This window comes from Zootoca vivipara, chromosome 5 (assembly GCF_963506605.1).
Source record: "Zootoca vivipara chromosome 5, rZooViv1.1, whole genome shotgun sequence".
In the NCBI taxonomy this organism is placed as follows: domain Eukaryota; kingdom Metazoa; phylum Chordata; class Lepidosauria; order Squamata; family Lacertidae; genus Zootoca; species Zootoca vivipara.
In genome coordinates this window covers 80,274,831-80,296,774 of record NC_083280.1, presented here as the reverse complement: position 1 = coordinate 80,296,774, position 21,944 = coordinate 80,274,831, and the positions used below count along the sequence as shown (strand labels likewise).

Sequence of the window (21,944 nt, the reverse complement as noted above, 5' to 3'; positions counted from 1 at the left end):
TTGAATTTTTTGTTTCAAAAAGTGCAAAATGTTAGGAAACAGTAAGCATGCCATAAAATAGTCAAAACATTCCAAAGATCACATTGGGAGAGAGGAAATACATAAATAATAATTTTTTATTTATACCCCGCCCATCTGGCTGAGTCTCCCCAGCCACTCTGGGCAGCTCCCAATCGAGTATTAAAACAATACAGCATTAAATATTAAAAACGTCCCTAAACAGGGCTGCCTTCAGATGTCTTTTAAAAATAGGATAGCTGCTTATTTCCTTGACATCTGATGTTATCTACAAATGCCAAGCATATAGTATTGATTACGGCAACATACTTATAAAATTAGCACAACCATCTTTAAGCTTTGGAGAGAGTCAGTTACACGATATCTAAACAAAGATAATCTGGAATATCAAGATGTTCAGTCTAACATACTTGTCCAAAAAGTACAGTAAACAGAAGATGGTCTAGGTTCTTTGGATGAGGAATTAATGAAAGAAATGGAGACCAGTTATCATAAAAACCATATTTGGTAATGTCACCTCTGCCTACTATTGCACTGTTGGGTTAGTTTGTCTACAAGCACAAATGCTGTCATACCAGTTTCACAGTTAAACAATCACTTCTCCATAAGAACGTGATCAGTATCTGGGCTGCTCCCAGGAAATGGATTTTAATTAATCACTTAAATAAAATACATACATATTATATATGTATAGTCAGAGGGTGGGGTGGGGGGTTATACTATACATAACTGACTATACATAAGGGTCTGGTGACTTCTGTTTCAGTGTATCTGAAGAAGTGTGCATGCACACAAAAGCTCATACCTATGACAAACTTAGTTGGTCTCTAAGGTACTACTGGAAGGATTTTTTATTTTTATTTTGACTGCGTCAGACCAACACGACTACCTACCGGTACCTGTAACTGGGTTTACCTGGACAGCCTGGCTATTCTTTTGTGATGATAAATACTTAATTCCTGAGTCCAGGTCACAGGCTCGCCCTTTTCATATCTTAAATGTGCCCTTAAGGCAGGATTTGTGAGCAAAGAGACATTGGGGAGGTTTTTCCAATTTTCTCCCTCCTTGCAGAGAAACATTTGAGCTCAATTTCGGAGAGACAAGATGGTTTCAGGACTTTTTCCTGTACTGTTTCAGACATGTGGTTTATATATTTATATATGTGTTTGCTTGGTACATTTATTTTATATCTTAGACCTTATAATTCTCATAACACTAACACCAGTGGATTGATTTAAGCAATTGCTCCTTAACAAGTACTGTAAATTGTTAAGTAATGAGTTAACAATTTGTTTTGAATTGTTTACTTCGAAGTGGCAAACTCCATTGTTCTCTCCATGTATTTTACCACCACTGGACAATACTTCCTTTGTGTTTCACTTTCTTGGATTAACAGCGGCTATAGCAGGAACCCGGAAACCATGCTCTTGAGAAGTCCCACTTGAAAGCAACAGACCTGCTTTGATAGTTTGAGGACCCTGAAGCAAAATATTTATGGTTAAAATGCTTTGCATAAGAAACATGAGCTCTTGTTACGTAACCCTTGGTCTATAAATGGAATCCTGAATGCCTCCTAAATTATTCTTGCTAAGACTTTTGTGGAACAAAACGGAAATTACAAAGTGACTGGACTTTTGATATAAACTCCAAACATGGACCAAACAATGAATCCTAACAGGTATAAATGATTGTGTATTATTCTTTCAGTGTGCTAAAATCAACAGGGACTTATTGGACCTAAATACTCTAAATGCATTTGATTACTGTATAGATTAGCAAAATGCTTGTGATTATAATGGGAGTGAAGGGAAGGTGGGAAAAGGTACCATATATTGCAGGGGCCCCAGGAGGCTGTGCTGTATTTCTTGGTGGTCTTTCTATACAAGGAAGTTCCTACTGTACTTAGTGGGACTTAGTCCCATGCAAGCATGCATAGGAGTTGCAGCCAGGCCCCAAGATAGGGGCAGCATTTCACCATCACTTCAGCAATTCCCTGAGATGCAGCAGTTATGATGTGTGTGTTTTTGTATAGGAAGGAATCACACCCATTCATTTGGATTTGAGAAAGTATATATCTGTATTCTGTAGGGTGGACAGACGCAACACATGACAGGGCTTCCACACCTTTGTGTAGCTGATAGGGGCATGCAATTTACACCTGCTGAAATCCCCACTTTTGCACAACTATTAAAACTACAGGAGCCCAGCCCTCTTTTGCAGCTGACCATGCTAGCACTCAAGGACAAGAATGGGGTGGGAAGTAAACCCTTGTCGCTACTGACAATAGTTTCTTGTAGGACAGCATGATTTGTCTGGGGGAGGGGGGGATCATAGCCTGTTTGCTTTGACACAAAGAACTCAAGTGATGCAACTGGGAGATTTCAGGATCCAAAACTTGGGCATTGCTGACGAAAGCAGCAATGCATATTACAAATACTTAGCATTTTATTTTCCTTATCCAAACCTTACCATGTAAAGACTGTAGAGAACAGGTGGCACAAGTTATAACAGGATTGGCACAACAGGCTGGTGTACTATGGTGCTGAAACTGCACCCCCTCGCCTGATTCAGCAGTGAATTAACTCTTTGTCAATTCTAATGACGTTGTTTGTGCCACACGTAAGGACCTTGGGGCCCTTGTTCTAATCTTTGGGTCACCAACTCGCTCTTTTGTAAGGTCCCAGTTTCCCCTAGTTCTCACCTTTCAACAAGGTTTGCTGAACCTTGTCTTTCCAGATCAGAACCTGAAATCACAATCCTGAAATTCCATATCTGTTCCGATTCTCTGTCAAATATTGTCCATCTCCTTCTTAAAATCAGAAGCTGCTAACTAGGATAAAGGTCACACCCACACCATAAATTTAAAGCACATTTTAGAGCCCACGACTCTAAAAAGGAATCATGTGAACTGTAGTTTGTTAACAGTGTTGGGAACTGTAGCTCTGTGGGTGATAATCTACCGTTTCCGGGATTCTTTGGAGAAAACCATGTGCTTGACATGTGCTTTCAGTGTATGGTATGCATGTAACCAGAGTTTAAGTTGTATTCTTTTCTAATGACGTTGTGCTTGTTTCTGTCCCCACTTTAGACCATACATCCAGAGAATGCTGATACTTCTAATACTTTCTTCATTGGTAAGGGGAGCATCTCTGCAGAGAACCACCAGCTCTGCTCCAAGGCTTGTTCTGTCAGGATGGGTTCCTAATGCTTGTACATTAGTTGTATGTGGATCTTCTGAGACCAGACCAAAAGGAGAAGAGGGAGATCAAGGTACCAGAACATTTATGGGGAGGGTGCGCTCTCTTTTTGTGCACTTTGGGGTAAATATGGGGTAAATAACTTCTGTATTAGCTTCATCCACTTTGTTCTCTTATACAAGCTTGGAGCAAGTGGGGGGGGGGCTCTTTTGTTGCTGTTGTTTAGTCGTTTAGTCGTGCCCGACTCTTCGTGACCCCATGGACCATAGCACGCCAGGCACTCCTGTCTTCCACTGCCTCCCGCAGTTTGGTCAAACTCATGTTGGTAGCTTCGAGAACACTGTCCAACCATCTCGTCCTCTGTCGTCCCCTTCTCCTAGTGCCCTCAATCTTTCCTAACATCAGGGTCTTTTCCAGGGAGTGCTCTTTTTTTAGCCAACAACAATAGATCAAAGCTCCTGTGTCAGAAAATGAGGGAGAGGGCACCTTCCTGTTCCTTATAGCAGCAATGGCAAGAAGAATTGTTTTACGGTAATATAGTATTTCATAAGGCTAGAATATCTAACTACAGTACTGTAATTTAGGTAAATCACAAGCTACTTCATCACATGCACTAACATCAGACAAAGATACATATAGCAGATCAAATAAGCAAAAAGCGCCTGCCACAATGCTCAAGCTGGTGTTCAAATGCTACAAAAGGGTTGAGGGACTTCCAGCCCACAGATTAAATGCAATCCACCAGACTTCTCAGTCAATCTTGCCAGGCCCTACCCAGGTCCTGCCGCTCGCCCTGTTCTGTGGACTTGAGTGTCCTTTGCTCAGGCTAGCAAAGGGTATCAGGCTTCTGGTATTGGACTGGGGAAGCAGAGGGATAGCTGGATAGTTGGTAGCTATCCCAACTGATGGATTTCTCCGTTGGTTAGAGCATGGTGCTGATAACGCCAACTTTGCAGGTTTGATCCCCATATGAGACAGCTGCCTATTCCTGCATTGCAGCGGGTTGGTCCTCAGGGTCCCTTCCAACTCTGCAATTCTGTGATCTATGAACACTGCACCAATCTGCTTTCTTCGTGGCTGGTACTGAAGCCAATCAGACTGGCAAAGCAGGAAGAGGGTGGTCTGCTTCACAGCTCCCTACATCTCTGTGGCCCTTCCACAGATACAACTAATAAATGCCTGAATATGGAGGACTATGGTATCAGCACTTAACTAATGGACAATAGTATAGGAGCCAAAGATCTCTGAGGCAAAATTATTAAGTAAAATCTCACTGGAGACAAGGTGACTGTTCTGACAAAAGAGTGTGGAGTACTGTCTACGTAACCTCAAATGATAGGCACTATAAAACAGAGTTGTTGTTGTTTTAAGTCACATATCAGTTAACTGATTTGGGCCTCTGTTATAGGATTACCAAGACCTCAAGGACTACAGGGTCCAGCAGGACCAACTGGCATTCCTGGTTCAGAAAGGGATTTCTGGTGGAAAGGGATTTCTGGTGGAAAGGGATCAAGGGGAAACAGTAATCTTCCAGGTAAAAGCTGTTGTTGCTGTTGTTGTTGCCATCAGCAACAAGACAGCTAGGCACTGTACAAAAATAAAAAAATAATATGAGCCCTATCAGAGATTTATAATCTAAAGGGGTGGACTAAACTTTTCTTTTTCTCGATGTGCAAAGTACCAGGAGGTTCTGCCACAGGGTTCTGTCTTGGGCCCAGTCTTATTCAACATCTTTATCAATGACTTGGATGATGGGCTTGAGGGCATCCTGAGCAAGTTTGCAGACGACACCAAATTGGGAGCGGTGGCTAATACCCCAGAGGACAGGATCACACTTCAAAATGACCTTAACAGATTAGACAACTGGGCCAAAGCAAACAAGATGAATTTTAACAAGGAGAAATGTAAGGTACTACACTTGGGCAAAAAAAATGAAAGGCACAAATACAGGATGGGAGACACCTGGCTTGAGAGCAGTACATGTGAAAAGGATCTAGGAGTCTTAGTAGACCACAAACTTGACATGAGTCAACAGTGTGATGCAGCAGCTAAAAAAGCCAATGCAATTCTGGGCTGCATCAATAGGAGTATAGCATCTAGATCAAGGGAAGTAATAGTACCACTGTATTCTGCTCTGGTCAGATCTCACCTGGAGTACTGTGTCCAGTTCTGGGCACCACAGTTCAAGAAGGATACTGACAAGCTGGAACATGTCCAGAAGAGGGCAACCAAAATGGTCAAAGGCCTGGAAACGATGCCTTATGAGGAACGGCTTAGGGAGCTGGGTGTGTTTAGCCTGGAGAAGAGAAGGTTAAGGGGTGATATGATAGCCATGTTCAAATATATAAAAGGATGTCATACAGAGGAGGGAGAAAGTTTGTTTTCTGCTGCTCCAGAGAAGCGGACACGGAGCAATGGATTCAAACTACAATAAAGAAGATTCCACCTCAACATTAGGAAGAACTTCCTGACAGTAAGAGCTGTTTGGCAGTGGAATTTGCTACCAAGGAGTGTGGTGGAGTCTCCTTCTTTGGAGGTCTTTAAGCAGAGGCTTGACAGGCATATGTCAAGAATGCTTTGATTGTGTTTCCTGCTTGGCAGGGGGTTGGACTGGATGGCCCTTGTTGTCTCTTCCAACTCTATGATTCTATGACAAAGATGATGGCAACAATTCATTCTGACTGCTCTTTTTCAGTATACAAAGCATGTGACACCATTTTGCTCATTTTTTATCAGAATAACCCAGTGAGGTAGGCAAGGGTGAGAGCTAGTAGTCCATCCAATATCAATTGCATCGTAACTGGCACATAATTAGCAAGAAAACGAAAAAAGTATTAACATAATTACAATTGCTCCAGCCAAGCAGGAAGAAAATAGATTGGGAGAAAGTGTTTTCCTCTACAATGTGCAAGGATATTGAGGATCAAATTTCAAAACCGCCTCATATTGAGATTATGATTATGTGATACAAAGACTTGAAGTTTCGGCTGACAGTCCAAAGAGACTTCTCAAAGTCAAGAAGTAAGGAAGAAATATATCCCTTTGGTTGCTGGGCCAGTCGTGATTCCATGAGGGACAAAGATGCTCTGTTTTCTGTATTGTTACTAACAGTGCTATTTTTCAGAACTCACCATGAATGCCTCCCTTGTTCTCTCATAATGGCAACGGCGCCCACCTGAGAGGTGTCGGAACTGAGTTCCGGCAAGTTCCGGCTGAAAAAAGCCCTGGTTACTACTAATCTGGTGCAAACATGTGGACATTTCTCACTTAGGGGTTCTGGGGGGCAGTTGTCAGCTTTCTTCCCCCGATGTGGTGGTGTCAGTGTGTGCAAAAAGAGGAGCCACATGACGTCCAAATACTGACCACTCCTTCGCAAGTGCAATCTTAAGAGCCAACACACATGGCTACTGGTCCTCAGACAGAAGCACTTTCTGAGCTCTGGGAGAAAAGAAACTCCACAGCAGACACTGTCCCAACCCTAAGAGTTGGCAGTTTTTCTGAGTCCTCTCCCTTCCCCTTTCCCCAGAGTGCTTCAGCTGAACCTACTATTGTCCTGTTGCAGGGCAAAAACTTGCACAGATTCTCCACAAAAACGTCTCTTTCTCTTCCCATAGTTGGCTGCACAAATCTGTCACTTGCAATTATTGACATGAGGTTATTTTAATTCCATCTCCAAACAAGAGGGCAACTAGTTCTCCAGGAAGTTAACAAAATTTGCACCTGAAGAAAAATTTCCAAGTGAACCAGCCAAGATGAGTGAGGTCAAGAACTATTTGTATTACATTTCCTTCCTACAGAAGGCAGAACAGGAGAGAAATACTGAATGTTGGAAGAGGAGAATAGCTATTGTTTCTGTTGGCAAACGCCCTTCGACTTCTTGAAAGAGGAGGAAGTTTATTCTGCTTCTTGTGTACATTAAAAAAATGTTTGAATAACCTAAAAGAATGAGAAACTGAGGACCACTTGGCTCATTATAGTTTTAGGTGCACTGTTCTCAAATGAGGGAATCTGTGCCAGCTCTGTAGCTACATGAAAGCTTTGCCATAGATTGTTACCCACACATATTTTGAAAAAGTTCACTTCTGGAATTTGGAGTTGATCAGGAAATCTAATGCAACTATTTTCTCATTCAGAGCTGGAAAGCCTTAAAACACAAATAAGGGACTTGGAAACAGAGTTGGAAGGTTTGAAAGCTGCCATCACCAAAACTCAAAGAGGTAAGAAAGAGAAGTTATTGTTTGCTTTTGTCCAAATAGGCTGATAGGTTGACTATTCCCACCCCAAAAAAAATTTATTAAAGTTTTCACTATACAGTAAAATAAATACCTAGTACAAATAGAATTAGAAAGACAAAATTAAAAGAGAAAAGAACAAGAATAGTTAAAGGGAACAAGATAGATAAGGAACATTAATAGTATCAATAATCATAATCATAATAAAAAATAAAATTATATATATATCTAGCCCTCTATCATAATTATACCTTAATTTTCACCTACAAAGAATGAGTCTTCTCAGCTCTTGCCGTCTCAAGTTTACTATTGATGCAATTTGAGCTCACAAAAGTGATGGGGAACCTGTGGCCAATGGCCATCCATACGTTGTGCAAGCACTACTCCCATCCTCTCCTCTGCTTTAAACCACGCTGGGAACCTTTCTCCTTCCACTGAAATATAAAATGCTGCCCGTACCACCAATGCGCCTGGCGTTTTACAGCATTAGATTTGAAAGCCTTGCAATCCTGTCTCTTTCTAGTTCTCCTTCCCCCCAACGGCGTGATGGTTGGTGAGAGGATATTCAAAACAGATGGATCCAGAGGTGATTATGATGCTGCGCGTGAGACCTGCTCGCGCCTGGGTGGCGCACTTGCCTTCCCGAGGAATGCGGCAGAGAACAGCGCCCTGCAAAAAATAGTGACCTGGCATAACAGAAGAGCAGTCCTTGGGATCAACGACATGGCGACAGAAGGCAGGTTTGAGAACCTGAATGGCGACGCCATTGCGTACTCTAACTGGGCCAGAGGAGAACCAAATAATCTTGGCAATGAGGACTGTGTAGAAATGCATGAGGATGGCAAATGGCATGACAGAGGCTGCACACTTGAGTGGTTAGTCATTTGTGAATTCTAAAATCAGGAGGTGCAGGAGTGGCCATGTTTGTGAGGTCAACGAATAGTTTGTTCTAATTCTTTCCAAGTTCAGTACCCCTCTAGCTTGAACAGGGAGTTGCACAAGTGATATTCAAGATGCAATAATAATAATAATAATAATAATAATAATAATAATAATAATAATAATAATAATTTATTATTTATTATTTATACCCCGCCCATCTGGCTGGGTCTCCCCAGCCACTCTGGGCGGCTTCCAACTGCATATTAAAAACAGTACAGCATCAAACATTAAAAACTTCCCTAAACAGGGTCGCCTTCAGTTGTCTTCTAAAAGTAAAATAATTGCTTATTGCCTTGACATCTGCTGGGAGGGCATTCCACAGGGCGGGTGCCACTACCGAGAAGGCCCTCTGTCTGCTACTTTCCTTTACCTGACTGTGTTAATAAAGAATATGGCAAATTTAATGTGAGGCGTGTGATTTCTTGTAAAGCATGTCCAAGAATAAAAATTCAGGTTATGAGTACACAGACATTCAGGCAACATCCGCCCCCATGGTAACAACAAGAAAACTACACTGGAACGCCCACGAGCCTTTTCAGCCAGTCCCCAAAATGCAAATCTGCCATTTGTTCCTCACCTGCAAGAACGTATAACAAAGGCTACTCCAGCTAGCTCAGACCATGGCATAATTTCATAAGGTGCTCAAGGAATCATACCAGTAATTCTAGTATTCGGATTCAGGAATGTTGCTCTCTGTACCAGCATGGAGCTTGCTGAAGGAAGAAACTGCAGAGCAACAACACTCACCATCATTTCAGCTGGTCAGCAGTAATGGTAGCTACCCACACAAGAGGCCAAAAGACTTCCAATTGATCCTACAAGGCTACTGACTCTGACATATCTCCCAGGTTTGTGCTATTTGTTGCTTGGACATAGGTTGGGTTGTTCCGGAACTAGCTATCTCTTGTTGTCTCCTTTCAACCAGGCCAACAGCCCTGCTAAACCTCTGACCATCAGAAGCAGGACCCTATTGCTCACCAGTTTGGGGATAAGGAAAAACCTAGGAAAAGTGAGGCACCTTTGCATAGCAGAATATCTGTCCTCCTTTGTATTCCTGTGCATTGTCAAAGCATGCTGCATAAGGCCTTCTAGCTGTAATCCTAAATGTTTTGTATTATTACTAGACATTAGGTCAATGGAGATGTCTTTATAAACCACAGACATTGCAAGGAAAAGGATATTGGATCCCTGAGGGTACTATGATTGTGAAAAGATCTGTTGCCAAGATGTGGAGACTCGCAAGTAATCTTGTGAATCAAGGGCGTACCCACCATGCGGCAAGTTAGGGCAGCTGCCCTACTCTAGAAGCAGGGCTGGTGGGCAGAGGCGGAGCACAGCCCGGCGGAGCGCGAGTTCGCCATTCCCGCCACACCGCGCCGCACCCTCCCTCCAGCTCCCCGGCGCGCCCTCAGGCAAGGCCAAGCGCGGCGGGGAACCAGGGAGCGCGGCGCGGTGGGCGGGAACGCCGAACTCGCGCTCCGCTGGGCTGGGCTCCACCTCCGCCCACCAGCCCTGCTGCTAGGGAGGGGCACAGCCCGGCGGAGCGCGAGTTCGCCGTTCCCGCCCGCCGCGCTGCGCCCTCCCTCCAGCTCCCCGTCGCGCCCTCTGGCAAGGCCAAGCGCGGCGGGGAACCAGAGAGCGCGGCGCGGCGGGCGGGAACGCTGAACTCGCGCTCCGCTGGGCTGGGCTCCGCCTCCGCCCACCAGCCCTGCTTCTAGGGAGGGGCACAGCCCGGCGGAGCGCGAGTTCGCTGTTCCCGCCCACTTTGTGGCCCCTCCCCTTCCGTGCCTTGGCCCCTCCCCTTGCCCCGCCTAGTTTTGATCCTGGGTACGCCCATGTTGTGAATGGAGGCATAGTTCATTGGGTTACATTGCCAGCTCTAAGGTGTGGCTACTGTACTACTGTACTACGGTACTAAGGGAGTACAGATTAGTCATTCCACACCTGTCTAACATTCCACACACAGCCTGGTGCATCCCATGTCAAAAGGATGTCATATAAAGGAGGGAGAAAGGTTGTTTTCTGTTGCTCTAGAGAAGCGGACACGGAGCAATGGATTCAAACTACAAGAAAGAAGATTCCCCCTAAACATTAGGAAGAACTTCCTGACAGTAAGAGCTGTTCGGCAGTGGAATTTCCTGCCAAGGAGTGTGGTGGAGTCTCCTTCTTTGGAGGTCTTTAAGCAGAGGCTTGACGGCCATATGTCAGGAATGCTTTGATGGCGTTTCCTGCTTGGCAGGGGGTTGGACTGGATGGCCCTTGTGGTCTCTCCCAACTCTATGATTCTATGATGCTATGTCATCCCTCCTCCCTGAACCGTCTTCTCCTTTCACTTACTCCAGTGATGAGTAAGAGCTAAAGTGCAGCCAAAATGAACGAATCAATCATGGTTCTATACACTGCTGTTTTTCTAGAAAAAGAGCTCCCAGAACTCACCATGAACTCACTTTGTTCTCTTATAATGGCAATGATGGCCAACTGAGTTTCGTCAAGTTTTGGCTGAAAAAAAGTCCTGGTTCTTTATGATGCCACCTTCAGAGTCACATTATGAGTCTGTCAGCTGTATGAGTCTTTCGGATCTTCCCTCTGACTGAACAATACTATAAGTTAAAGCCCTAAATACTCACCCTATCTTGCTGAGGAGCATGACACTTTCATCGGCAAACACATGTTCCCTGTAAGGCCAACTTCAGGTAAGGCCAACACTAGGTTATCTCAAGGTCATCTTTGTTATCTCTGTCATCTAATGACATCCTCAGAAAACACTCCATAGAGAGTACCAGTCTTTCCCTCTCTCCGAGTTGCAAGGTTTAACAAATATGCAATAGAAGCAAAGCAAAGCAAAACAAAACCACTCCAATCAGCATCTGACAGATCAAACAAAAACACAAGAAGAGTTGCTGGATCAGGTCAATGGCCCATCTTGGATTAAATTTTACAATTAAACAAATTAAGGCCTTGGATCCTCCTGAAACTTCAAATCTAAAGTGCATTTCAGAACCCTGATACTGTATTGTCTGGATACTACACAGTGGAGTGGTAGGTCTCTGAAAGAAGGAACTTCCCCTATGTCCTTGAGCAACCAACATGATTTGAATTAAGGAATAGTCATTTAAAATAAAAGATTTCTGGCAGTTGGAGCAGATAGCCTCAAGATGGACTAGTGGATGCATGCCCGTGTAAGAATGGTTACCGTGCATTTATTTTATTCCCCCCCCCCTTCTTTCCACGTGATGTGTGTCATGGCAACGACAATGGATTATATTTGTCACTAACAAACATGGGCCAAAGGTCCAAAGAGCTTGAGCAGATTCTCTGCAAAACATCACACGCTACCTTAGAAAGAAATCCTTCTTGGTTTCAAAGGTGGCTTGCTGTCTGCTATGAAGAGCTGCTGTTTGAGAAGCTTAAGGCCCAATCCCCTGTTGAGAGTGTTGTGATTTCGTGATTTCAGCTCTCTTGACATAATATGCTGGTGACAGTTCTCTAGTAATACTTCTTTATTAAAGCAAACAAGACTAAGTTCTGAGGAGAGGAAAGCTATGGTGGTGCCTCGCTTAACGAATGCCCTGCTTAACGAAATTTCCACTTAACGAAAGGTTTTTTCTAGCGGAGGTTGCCTCGCTAGCCGAATTCGTTTTACGAAAAATTCGTCTAGCGAATCGCGGTTTCCCATAGGAATGCATTGAAATTCAATTAATGCGTTCCTATGGGCAAAAAAAATTCAAAAAATAATCCAATGCATTCCTATGGGATTCGCTAGACGAATTTTTCGTTATAAGAAAAGACCTGTGGAACGAATTAAATTCGTCTAGCGAGGCACCACTGTATAGGGACGGGGGACTAGCTAGAAAGGGATACATTTTGGAGGGGACAATATCAGGCAATCACAGTGCTGCCTTTTGGAGGAAACCAATAAGACAGAGGATCCAAATGCAGCAGCTTAAATGAACCAATAGTAGCTGGACCTTCTGGAACCAAAAGGCAGTTACTTTACCCTAATGCAAATACATACAGTAGTAATATAGATATAAAATCCTTTGACTCAATACACAACAGAGCTTATGGTAGCCCATTGTGTAACATGAATATTGAAACAGAAGGAGGAACGTTTGTTGCTAAACAGACTGAGCTTTGCAGGGCAGCATCCCAAGATGTTCTTGTCTCCATTCCAAGCCTCGGTTACCTAACGTGCATCATGTGAATAAGCCCTTAGATCTGACTGTATAAACCCAGAATGGTAAACCATTACTTTTCTTCTCTTAGGCTGCCTTCACTTTGACAGGAGTGGTAAATAAAGTTGGAGACAAAATACTTATTACCAGTGGGAAGGAAGCTTTTGTATTGTTGCCAGTTACAGTACTGCAGTTATACCTGAAAACTCTGAATTAGCTCAGTCGGTAGAGCATGAGATTCTTAATCTCAGGATCATGGGTTTGAGCCTCATGTTGGCAAAAGATTCCTGCACTGCGGGGGTTGGACTAGATGACCATCATGGTCCCTTCTAACTCTGCAATTCTATTAATCTGTTACCCTGTGATATACTTTGTTGTCCCCTCCACATTCATGAAAGACGCTCAGGTAGAGTAGCCATGTACATGTCATAAAAAAAAGAGTACAAAAGATGACACACATTTGCATAAAACTTGCAATAATTTGGATATAAACAGAGCACACCTCACCATGATGGGCTTGTGGGGAAGACTGATCAGGTGAGCTGCTTCAGTCTGCTGCTCAGGGTGCTGCTCTCCATCCTTATGGTGATTTATACTTGAATCAGGCCACCCTTCCAAAAGAGGACCCTTTTCAATAAAGGGTGGTCCTGTGTAAAGTAGGACCCACAACCACCCTACTTCCAGGCAGTGCCTGATCCTATGATGTTGCTGCTCAATGAAGAATAATGGGGTTTGTTTTACTTCGCTTGGATCTACAAGGGACGTGTTTAACTTTATTAGAATGATATTAGATATATCATTCTAAAACGTTACAGGGCAGACTTGTAGTTTAAAAGCGTTTCTTACCTTGTTTTGTCCTGACGTAATTTCCCTACTGCTGGTTCCTGGTTGCTCTGCAGCGCCCTCTGGTGTCTCATTTTAATAATGCATTATGAATGTTGAAAGCGGAACACAATGTGTCCATCTACATTGTGAAAACCATTTCTTAACCCTTCCTGAACATTATAAACCATGAGTGTAGATCCACCCTTCTTCTTTCTCAGGTGTGGCCATCCACTGTACCTGAGCTTGCTCTTTTTGTTCTTGTGTTTTCCCTTTAGGTTCCAAAATACTTCTCAGGGTGGAAAAAAAGAAAAAATACTGCCCAGGTTCCACTTTAGATTCTGGTGTAACAGCTGGGATGGCATCAGCCACATTCAGCCTTTCTGAATAGGGAATATCCTCAGTGACTGGAAACAGGGCCTAGTGTTGAAACGAGGATAGATAACTGTTCACCACCCACCCTCTTTTGCCTCCGTTTCAACTGGCTTTAAAGCTACTGTTCACTGCTAGCTTAATCTTTTGCAAAGAGCTTTATGGCCTCTCTGGATATTCTGGAACTCTGCTTAACTGCATGGAGAGGTCATATGTAGATTTAATCATCATTACTTTTGGAGAACTTGGATGGTTTTAACAAAAACATGTTTACTTCCTTTTGGTTTCACCTATCTTACTTATCCGAGAGCTTACAAGGAAGGTTACTCTGAACAAACTCATCAGAAGGTTCAAAAATGGTTATAGATTGACAGCCCAACCTTTCTGATAGTGCTGCAAAAAGTATAAAGCGTTTTAGATTTCTGAATCTCTATAATTCATAATATAACAGATTTCTGTATCACAATTCTATAAGATGTCTGTAGATCTATTTGCTGGAAGAAGCACTTCCAGTGATTATATGAAAGGGCAAGTTCTAGAATTTGTCCCTGTTTTCCAGTAAATTGACTGCGGGGAAAAGGTTATGCGGAAACGCTGCATGAAGTCGTGCCAGTAAGTGCTGGTGTGTAAAGTACAATTTTGCAATCCACAGAGATAAAATAAAGCATACTTATCTATGGGATTTTTCTACAGATTTCCCCACCACCACCACCATTCCAAGCGGAACAGAAATCCTCCCCTTTCTTGGCTAGCCTTCATCTCTCTTCAAATCAGCTGAGCTGTTTCACTTGATCAAGGAAACATATGAGGATCTGGTAAGTAATGCTGCTTCAGATTAATGCTGGATGAAAACTTTGCTTGTTAAACTCCTCCCGTTCCACAAAATAGTTTAATCCATCTGCTGTTTCCCCATTCTCAGAATAAGCCTGAATGTAATCCTAACCCCATTTACCTGGGAGTGAGCAAGTTTGAACTCAATAGGACTTAACTTGGAATAGAAAGAGCTAGGAGTGTGCTGTTAGTTGATTTAGCCTTCCACTTTAAATTGCTCTAAATTTGGGGGGACTGAATTAGAGGCATGCTTTTTATCAAACTGTTTTAGTTCGGATGTTTGCCTGTGACAGGGAATGCTAACCAAAATTTTAAATGTCTTCCTTACAATATGCAACAGGCTTTATTTTGTTGGCGATGAAGAGTTGGTAATACGGGCATTTATTTAAATTTATATGATTAAGCAATGGATTGGTTCAAAGGAAGACAATTAATCAGATCAACTTCCCTTATTGACACATCTGTTTTAGTATGACAGCTGAAATACTATTTATAGTAGTGGGGGTAGGAGAGATGGGGGGAAATCACATCTGGCAACCAAAGTGCCCCTTTGTTCAGATAGTACATAGGTAAAGGTAAAGGGACCCCTGACCATTAGGTCCAGTCGTGACCGACTCTGGGGTTGCGGCGCTCATCTCGCATTATTGGCCAAGGGAGACGGCGTACAGCTTCCAGGTCATGTGGCCAGCATGACTAAGCCGCTTCTGGCGAACCAGAGCAGCACATGGAAACACCGTTTACCTTCCCGCTGTAGCGGTCCCTATTTATCTACTTGCACTTTGACGTGAAGCCCGGGGCACAAATTTTCACAGTCCTCTAGCGGCTACGGTGGCTCATTTACCAGAAGTAATGTATTTAGCGTCAGTTCTGAAAGTGTATACTCAGTTCTAGACAAACTAAGCCTCCAATCGCAAAAATATAAACCAGAGCATGCCTATACCTATGCTGAAATACAGCTCCACTCGTGCATTGTTAAATGTTCTGCAACAAAGTGGATGAAGATTTGCATTCAGATGCACATGCAGCTGAAACAATGCAGTTGGACAGATGGGATCTGCATTCAGATGTACACACCTGAGGCTGTGTACATACCTCCATTTACTCTACATCCAATGCATTCCCACTACTGGGAACTACATGTGTACTACTGGGTACATGTGTACTACTGGGTACACTTGGTATGCCCATGGTATGCCCACTACTTGGTACACATGGTGTTAGCCACAGTCTAAATCTATCTTGTATCTAGTTTCTTATTAAATATTGCATTTTGATGCATTTCTCCGCAAACCAATGAGAATAACCAATGACCTAGCTGCGCTTTAAGCCAGTAATGTGTACACAGCCTGAGTTGCTCCCACAATCCAGCAGGTAATCCGCACATGGAAGCCTGTACATTTAAACTAATATTCAAACCGGTTTTCAAGGGATTCTGGGAACTATAGCTCTGTGCAGAAGCTAGAATTCTCCAACAGCATTTGCAGTTGTCTCACACAGCTATAACACCAAGATCATTTGGGTAAAGTAACAATTGTTCAGAATTCAAATTGATTGACCAATGTCCTTCCAATGGCACAAAACACACTGACAGGCGGGCTGATGGCTTTCTGAGAGTCTCATCTTAAGAGGCCAAAGCAGAATCCTCTCTCGCTGGCAAAGGAAGAACAGCAGAGTGGCCATAGGCAACTTCTAAAAGATCTCAAAATAATTTCCTCTTAACTGGTTATCTGTCTAAGGTATGTATCTTCAAATTTTCATCACCTTGATGCTGGGGACATCGCCGGCATTGACCACTGCTTCTGAAACAAACACTTGCACAGTAATGGCATGTGGCAACCCAGGAATACCCGGTTTACCAGGAAGAGATGGAAAAGATGGTGCCAAAGGAGAGAAGGGAGACCAAGGTATCTCCATATAGTTATATGGCAATCTTTGGCACCTTATGATAGCTTATCTATATCTCAGCTGGGTTTCTCATGTATGTGTGTGACTTGGCAGGGTGGTTACACGTTGCTATGTATTTAACCCTTCTCTCCCTCTCCCCCCATTCCTCTATTTGCACTACATTGTCGTCATACTGTTTTCCAAGGTCCCAAAAGGCATGGGGACAGGGTACGTACTGTCTGCAAGGTTCTGAAAAGCAAACCCTGGATGATTTTGCTTTGAGTGGTGGCTAGGTGCTTCATAGCACTTTTCCAGGCTCTTTTCTTTGAGCATTGGAGGTGGAAGAGAGAAGTGACGGAATAGCTTCCCTTGTCCCTGTTGGTGGCAAGGGAAAAATAGGTCTAAAAAAGGGAGAATTCCGAGATCCCAGTTTGGGGCTGATACTCTTTGTTGAGTGAACCCTAGCAGATATTTTAAATCACAACATATGCAGGAAAGTAAAACATGTAAATATAGGCTGTTAGACCTTTGAAATATGCCCTCTTCCCTTAGCATAGAAAAGACCACATGCTTGGTAAGTTAAAAGTGGCTTACCTGCAAACTCTCCAAAGGTCCGGTTCATGTGCTTTTCCATACATGAATCGGAACACACAGGCAATAAAACTTGGATTAGCTACACTAGTGAAAGTTCCTACATTATTAGTATAGGAACACAGGAAAGGCTTGTTAGAGCCATGCAGTCTGAGCTTAGAGCAACCAGTTCTAAACCTATTTACACACTGAGCTTCTCAGACAGTTTGAAGGCGGATTTGTAGTGCGGAGTTCCTCTTGGGAAGAGAGAGGATGATCTATGTGATGGGGGAGTTAGAGAGAGAGAGCATTGTCTGGGGAAGGGAGAGAGGCAGAAGGTATAATTGTATGTGAAGCTGTGTATATGTGAAATGTGCGAGAGAGACAGAGGAGGTAGGAGAGGGAGATATGCCTGGTCTGTATGTATGCGCTAAGTGCATGTATGCACTGTGTAGTGAAAGAGAGATTGTGGAGCAAAGCAAATCTACGCAGAATTGGTGGGGAGTCAGGGTAAATATATAGGAACCAGGAGGAGAATAAACAATCACGATGATTTGCAGTGGCATCAACACAGAATCACAATTATCAGCTGAGTACAAGGTGAGCTCTAGGAACATCTTGTCACTTGAAGGCTGCCATCAGGAGTGTGAATGTGTATTATTTAAAGCACCCTTTTTTCCTTGTTGGCTGTTTGTTATGGGGAAATAGTATCCAAAAGCTGTTTCTTTTTCTCAAACACAAGGCGTCCAAGTGAGGGGCCAACAGGGTTTTCCTGGGAAGGCAGGGCCTCCTGGATTGCCTGGAATTGCAGGGCCCCCGGGCCAGAAAGGACAAAATGGAGAAACGGCAGGTAAGAAATCAAATCTCTGGTGCTTATTTTTGCTTTCAGGAAGACATGAATGGGCACTTCAAGAGCAACATAACCTTTTCTTTGTGAATGCCAGTGAATGGTTTGCATGATAATTATTCTTCTGTGAAAGCTTAGCTTAAAAAATCATAGGGCCAAAATGCATCCTGGGGTCCCCAAGCCATTGCATCTGGGAATACATCAGTGGGTTCATGTAGAAGCACCATTTATGTCAACCAGTGTCACAATGGGGTTAGGGCATTCAGAGCCATCCTGTTCCCCATTATTCAAGTGGCACCTTTTAAAGATGCCATCATCATTTAAACAGGGGCAGCTTGTGGAGAGGGAAATTTATACAATGATGTCTTCTTATCATCACTGCATGAACCCACAGAGAGCAACATGCTCTATGTGGGTCTGCTACAGCAGACCCACATAGAGCAACCACATTGAGCCTGCTGGATGTATAAACTGAACCACAGAAATCTGAAAGTACTCCATGGATAATCTACTGTAAATCAGGATTAATTAATGATAATGTTATTATTTATACCCCGCCCCAGCCAGCGTCCAGCACATATGGAAACATAATAAAACATCAAACATTAAAAACTTGCCGATACAGGGCTGCCTTCAGATGTCTTCTAAAAGTTGTAAAGTTATTTATCTCCTTGATATCTGCTGGGAAGGCGTCCCACAGGTAGGGCACCACTGCCAAGAAGGCCCTCTGCCTGGTTCCCTGTAACTTCGCTTCTTGCACTGAGGGAACCAGCAGAAGAACCTTGGAGGAGGACCTCAGCGTCTGGGCAGAACGATGGGGGTGGAGACGCTCCTTCAGGTATACTGGGCCAAGGCCGTTTAGGGCTTTAAAGCTCAGCACCAACACTTTGAATTCTGCTTGGAAATACACCATAAACCAGTGTAGATCCTTTAGGACCACAACAGGAGCCCAAGAGAAATGATTCCAAGAAAGTCACAGACCTCCCTACGCAGCTTAATCTGCTGCTGAACTGGTCCTATAATTGGATTAAACATTAGTAAAAAAAAATACAAAAATCTCCTTTCCTGTAGTTCAGCCTTCACCTACCTGGCACCTTCCAGATGTTTTGGACTACAATTCCTATCAGCCACAACCAGCACTGATAGTTGTAGTCCAAAACACCAGGAGAAGACCAGTTTGGCAAGGGCAGCTACAGTTCATGCCTGATGCTTCTTGCTTCTGCCCACAGTGAACAAGCTGTCCCTATCTCCCTTCTTCACTACATTTTGTATCTCTCTTTTAGGCGGAAGGGCTACATTACCTGTGTCTGTGAATGTGAGCATTCATGCCCCAAGAAATGGGCTGAAGGCACATAATGCAGGAACATTGGCTGAAGCTAAGTAGGACTGGATCTAGTCAGTCTTTGACCAGGGCACCTGGGACCCCCAATGCCTTCAGCTATATTATGGAAGAAAGGCAGGATGTAAATGTCATATAAAAATAATTGATACACAGGTGACAAAGGACAGCAGGTAGTACAGAGTCAGGAATTGGCAATGGTCTGGTTGGCAACTTTCCAATATAAATTATCTGTGCTTAACCATATGAACCATATCTTCATTTTCTCACCTTAGACATTACTTCCACTCAGCAACAAGTAACTGCTTTGGAAAAGCAAGTGCAGACTCTTCAAGCTGACCTTAGCAAGTACAAAAAGAGTAAGATGGAATATGCATTTTCAATGCATGTTTTTATATTTATGTTTAAATGGTTGCTTGTGTTGTGTGTGTGTGTGTGTGTGTGTGTGTGTGTGTGTGTGTGTGTGTGTGTGTATGAGTGTGAGTGCAAAAACAACAAGCTAATAGTGAGGTACGCAGGGACTCTTTGGGAGAAGCCATAACTGTTTAAATGGTGTAATACAATTTTCAATGTATAGTGCTGATGGGCCTAACTAAGATTTGCCCATATAAAGGAGTCAGTCTGTGTTGTCAATAGCTCATATGTTGCAAACTTTCTACTATCCTCTCATCTGTTTTTGTTACTTGGAGCCAGGTTATGCCCTCCACACAAAAAGTGAGGTGATCATGACATCCCATGCAGATTCTACAACCAACAAAATTGATCCATTATTAATCAGCTTGTTCAACATTTTGTATGTGTGAAAAAACAAATTTTGTGCTGAGTGGGTGCTAATCTGTTTTGCTTTTGAGGTGGGACAATGGGACTCAAAGCACTGATTATTGTGGGTGGGGTGTGAAGGAAAATGAGAGATTCTCAGCGTGTTGGATATTGATGAACATAAAGAGCAGCCTCCTACAGCCTGGAACCTTCCAGATGTTGTTGGACTACAACTCCCATCATCCTTAGCAACTGGCCCTGCTACCTGGGGCGATGGGAGTTGTGGCTGTAGTCCAAAACATCTGGAGGGCAGCAAGTTGGGGGAGGTTTATAAAAGGCATGGCTTCTCCATAATTAATTGCCTTTAAATCCCATTTATTTCATTGGGAGAGGGAAGCATATAGTCAATTGTCTACCATTCAAATTGATAGTAGTCTAAAGTGCTTGACTCTGGATGGATCGTGCTCATGTGGGTAAGTGTGGAACAGCTACTATTCAGGCTGCCAGCAATTATTTCTCATGTGCTTCTCACTGTGTTGTGCTTTTCTTTCTGTGTCTAGTTGTGATGTTGCAGCAGGTGAAAGTCGGAGAGAAATTTTTTGTTTCAATTGGAGAAGCAACTTTCTCCAATGGAAAAAGACTGTGTGAAAATGGAGGGGCAGCCCTTGCCAGCCCGAAGAACGCAGCAGAAAATGCAGCCTTGGCAGAAATAGTAAAGAGGAATTCGAAGGCTGTTTTTCTCGATATCAACGATATCCAGACTGAAGGGAGATTCGTGTATCTGAATGGAGCACCCCTACGTTACACAAATTGGAAACAAGGAGAGCCCAATAACTATGGTAATAAAGAGGACTGTGTTGCAGTACTTGACGATGGACTGTGGAACGATTTGGATTGTGAACGGAAAACACTGATTGTTTGTGAACTGTAACTTCTCCCCCCAAAAGATGCCTAACCCTGTGGGTGCCTGTGCTCACAGTTATTAACATAATAGCACAACAAATCTGCAGTTTTTAAGTTTGGGGCGGAGAGAGAGGTGGTTTCTAAGATAGTTAAAAGTAGCATGACAGAAGGATTATTTTCTGCTGCTCTGCACACACAGCTTTTGTGCCACAATAATCTTTGGCCAAAAGGCTTTTTCAGCTTCTTGAAATGTTACAAAAAGCTGCAAAACATATTTAGCAGAATGATAGAGAGGGCAACAATGCTTCTATTGCACCACTTTCAGCCTGAGGGAGGGGGCTCCTGTCAGTCTGCCAACCTCAATGACGGATGTGCCATTTTAGGCTAGAGTGCCATATGCAAAACCACCACCCACGAACCTTATTAGTCTAATTTGCAGAATATTCAAATATGTTATTAATTGTGGAAAACCATTTAACTTCATCAACATGCCTCATCTATGCCTAGAGATGTGCACCTGGAAAGGCTGGAGACCTGCCCTTCTGTTGTCGTTTTCACAAATTTAAAGCTGTATTTTCATGAATCTCTTTCATGTGCTAGATTCTGTTCTGGTGTAATTGCAGCCATGTGATGAATAAATAGAACTGTTTATATGTTTTAGGAGTAGCAAGAGTATACTTGTATACTACAGTGTCTAGACTCTAGTCTAGAGTGCCACATGCAGTGTGTGAAATGTATATTAATTGATTTCTAAGTACAGGTACACTGAGAATATATGCTGCAGAGGACTATGATTGGTTCTGGATTCTTGAGTTAGGTATTAAAAGAGATGAGCCAGTGTGGTGCAGTGGTTACAGTGTTGGACTAGGGCCTGGGAGACCAGGGTTCAATTCCCCACTTGGGCATGAAGCTCACTGGGTGACCCTGAGCCAGTTACTGCCTTCTCAGCCCTAGCCTACATCACAAGGTTGTTGTGGGGATTAAATGAGGGAGGGGAGGTCTGTGTATGTCAACACAACACTAAAATCAATAGAACAAAGCAACCCAAAATCA

At 43.2% G+C, this 21,944-nt stretch overlaps 2 protein-coding genes across 4 annotated transcripts; both read left to right on the top strand.

Annotated features, from left to right (window-relative positions):
- The first annotated feature begins 1,105 nt into the window (after positions 1-1,105).
- On the top strand, positions 1,106-8,845 carry LOC118096352 (pulmonary surfactant-associated protein D-like). 2 transcript variants are annotated; one of them, XM_035138068.2, is made up of 5 exons: positions 1,106-1,696; positions 3,107-3,288; positions 4,624-4,749; positions 7,349-7,432; positions 7,971-8,845. In XM_035138068.2, exons 1-5 carry the CDS (start codon positions 1,671-1,673, stop codon positions 8,342-8,344), a joined length of 792 nt encoding a protein of 263 aa, XP_034993959.1. In that variant the 5' UTR covers positions 1,106-1,670; the 3' UTR covers positions 8,345-8,845. The 2 variants fall into 2 exon arrangements, with proteins under 2 accessions (XP_034993959.1, XP_034993960.1); XM_035138069.2 differs by lacking the exon at positions 4,624-4,749 and having other exon boundaries at positions 1,108-1,696.
- A 5,606-nt stretch (positions 8,846-14,451) lies between these two features.
- On the top strand, positions 14,452-21,547 carry LOC118096509 (mannose-binding protein). Of its 2 annotated transcripts, XM_035138433.2 has the most exons (5): positions 14,452-14,573; positions 16,326-16,493; positions 17,786-17,893; positions 19,505-19,588; positions 20,549-21,547. In XM_035138433.2, exons 2-5 carry the CDS (start codon positions 16,328-16,330, stop codon positions 20,917-20,919), a joined length of 729 nt encoding a protein of 242 aa, XP_034994324.1. In that variant the 5' UTR covers positions 14,452-14,573; positions 16,326-16,327; the 3' UTR covers positions 20,920-21,547. The 2 variants fall into 2 exon arrangements, with proteins under 2 accessions (XP_034994324.1, XP_060130980.1); XM_060274997.1 differs by lacking the exon at positions 19,505-19,588.
- Positions 21,548-21,944: the final 397 nt, after the last annotated feature.

What these genes read in the sequence shown, in the direction of transcription:
- LOC118096509 (XM_035138433.2), top strand. Translation starts at nt 16,328, where the DNA reads ATGTATCTTCAAATTTTCATCACCTTGATGCTGGGGACATCGCCGGCA. An exon ending in AGGAGAGAAGGGAGACCAAG is followed by an intron (nt 16,494 to 17,785) that starts GTATCTCCATAT and finishes CTCAAACACAAG; the next exon opens with GCGTCCAAGTGAGGGGCCAA. An exon ending in ACAAAATGGAGAAACGGCAG is followed by an intron (nt 17,894 to 19,504) that starts GTAAGAAATCAA and finishes TTCTCACCTTAG; the next exon opens with ACATTACTTCCACTCAGCAA.
- LOC118096352 (XM_035138068.2), top strand. Translation starts at nt 1,671, where the DNA reads ATGGACCAAACAATGAATCCTAACAG. An exon ending in CAAACAATGAATCCTAACAG is followed by an intron (nt 1,697 to 3,106) that starts GTATAAATGATT and finishes TCCCCACTTTAG; the next exon opens with ACCATACATCCAGAGAATGC. An exon ending in AGGAGAAGAGGGAGATCAAG is followed by an intron (nt 3,289 to 4,623) that starts GTACCAGAACAT and finishes CCTCTGTTATAG; the next exon opens with GATTACCAAGACCTCAAGGA.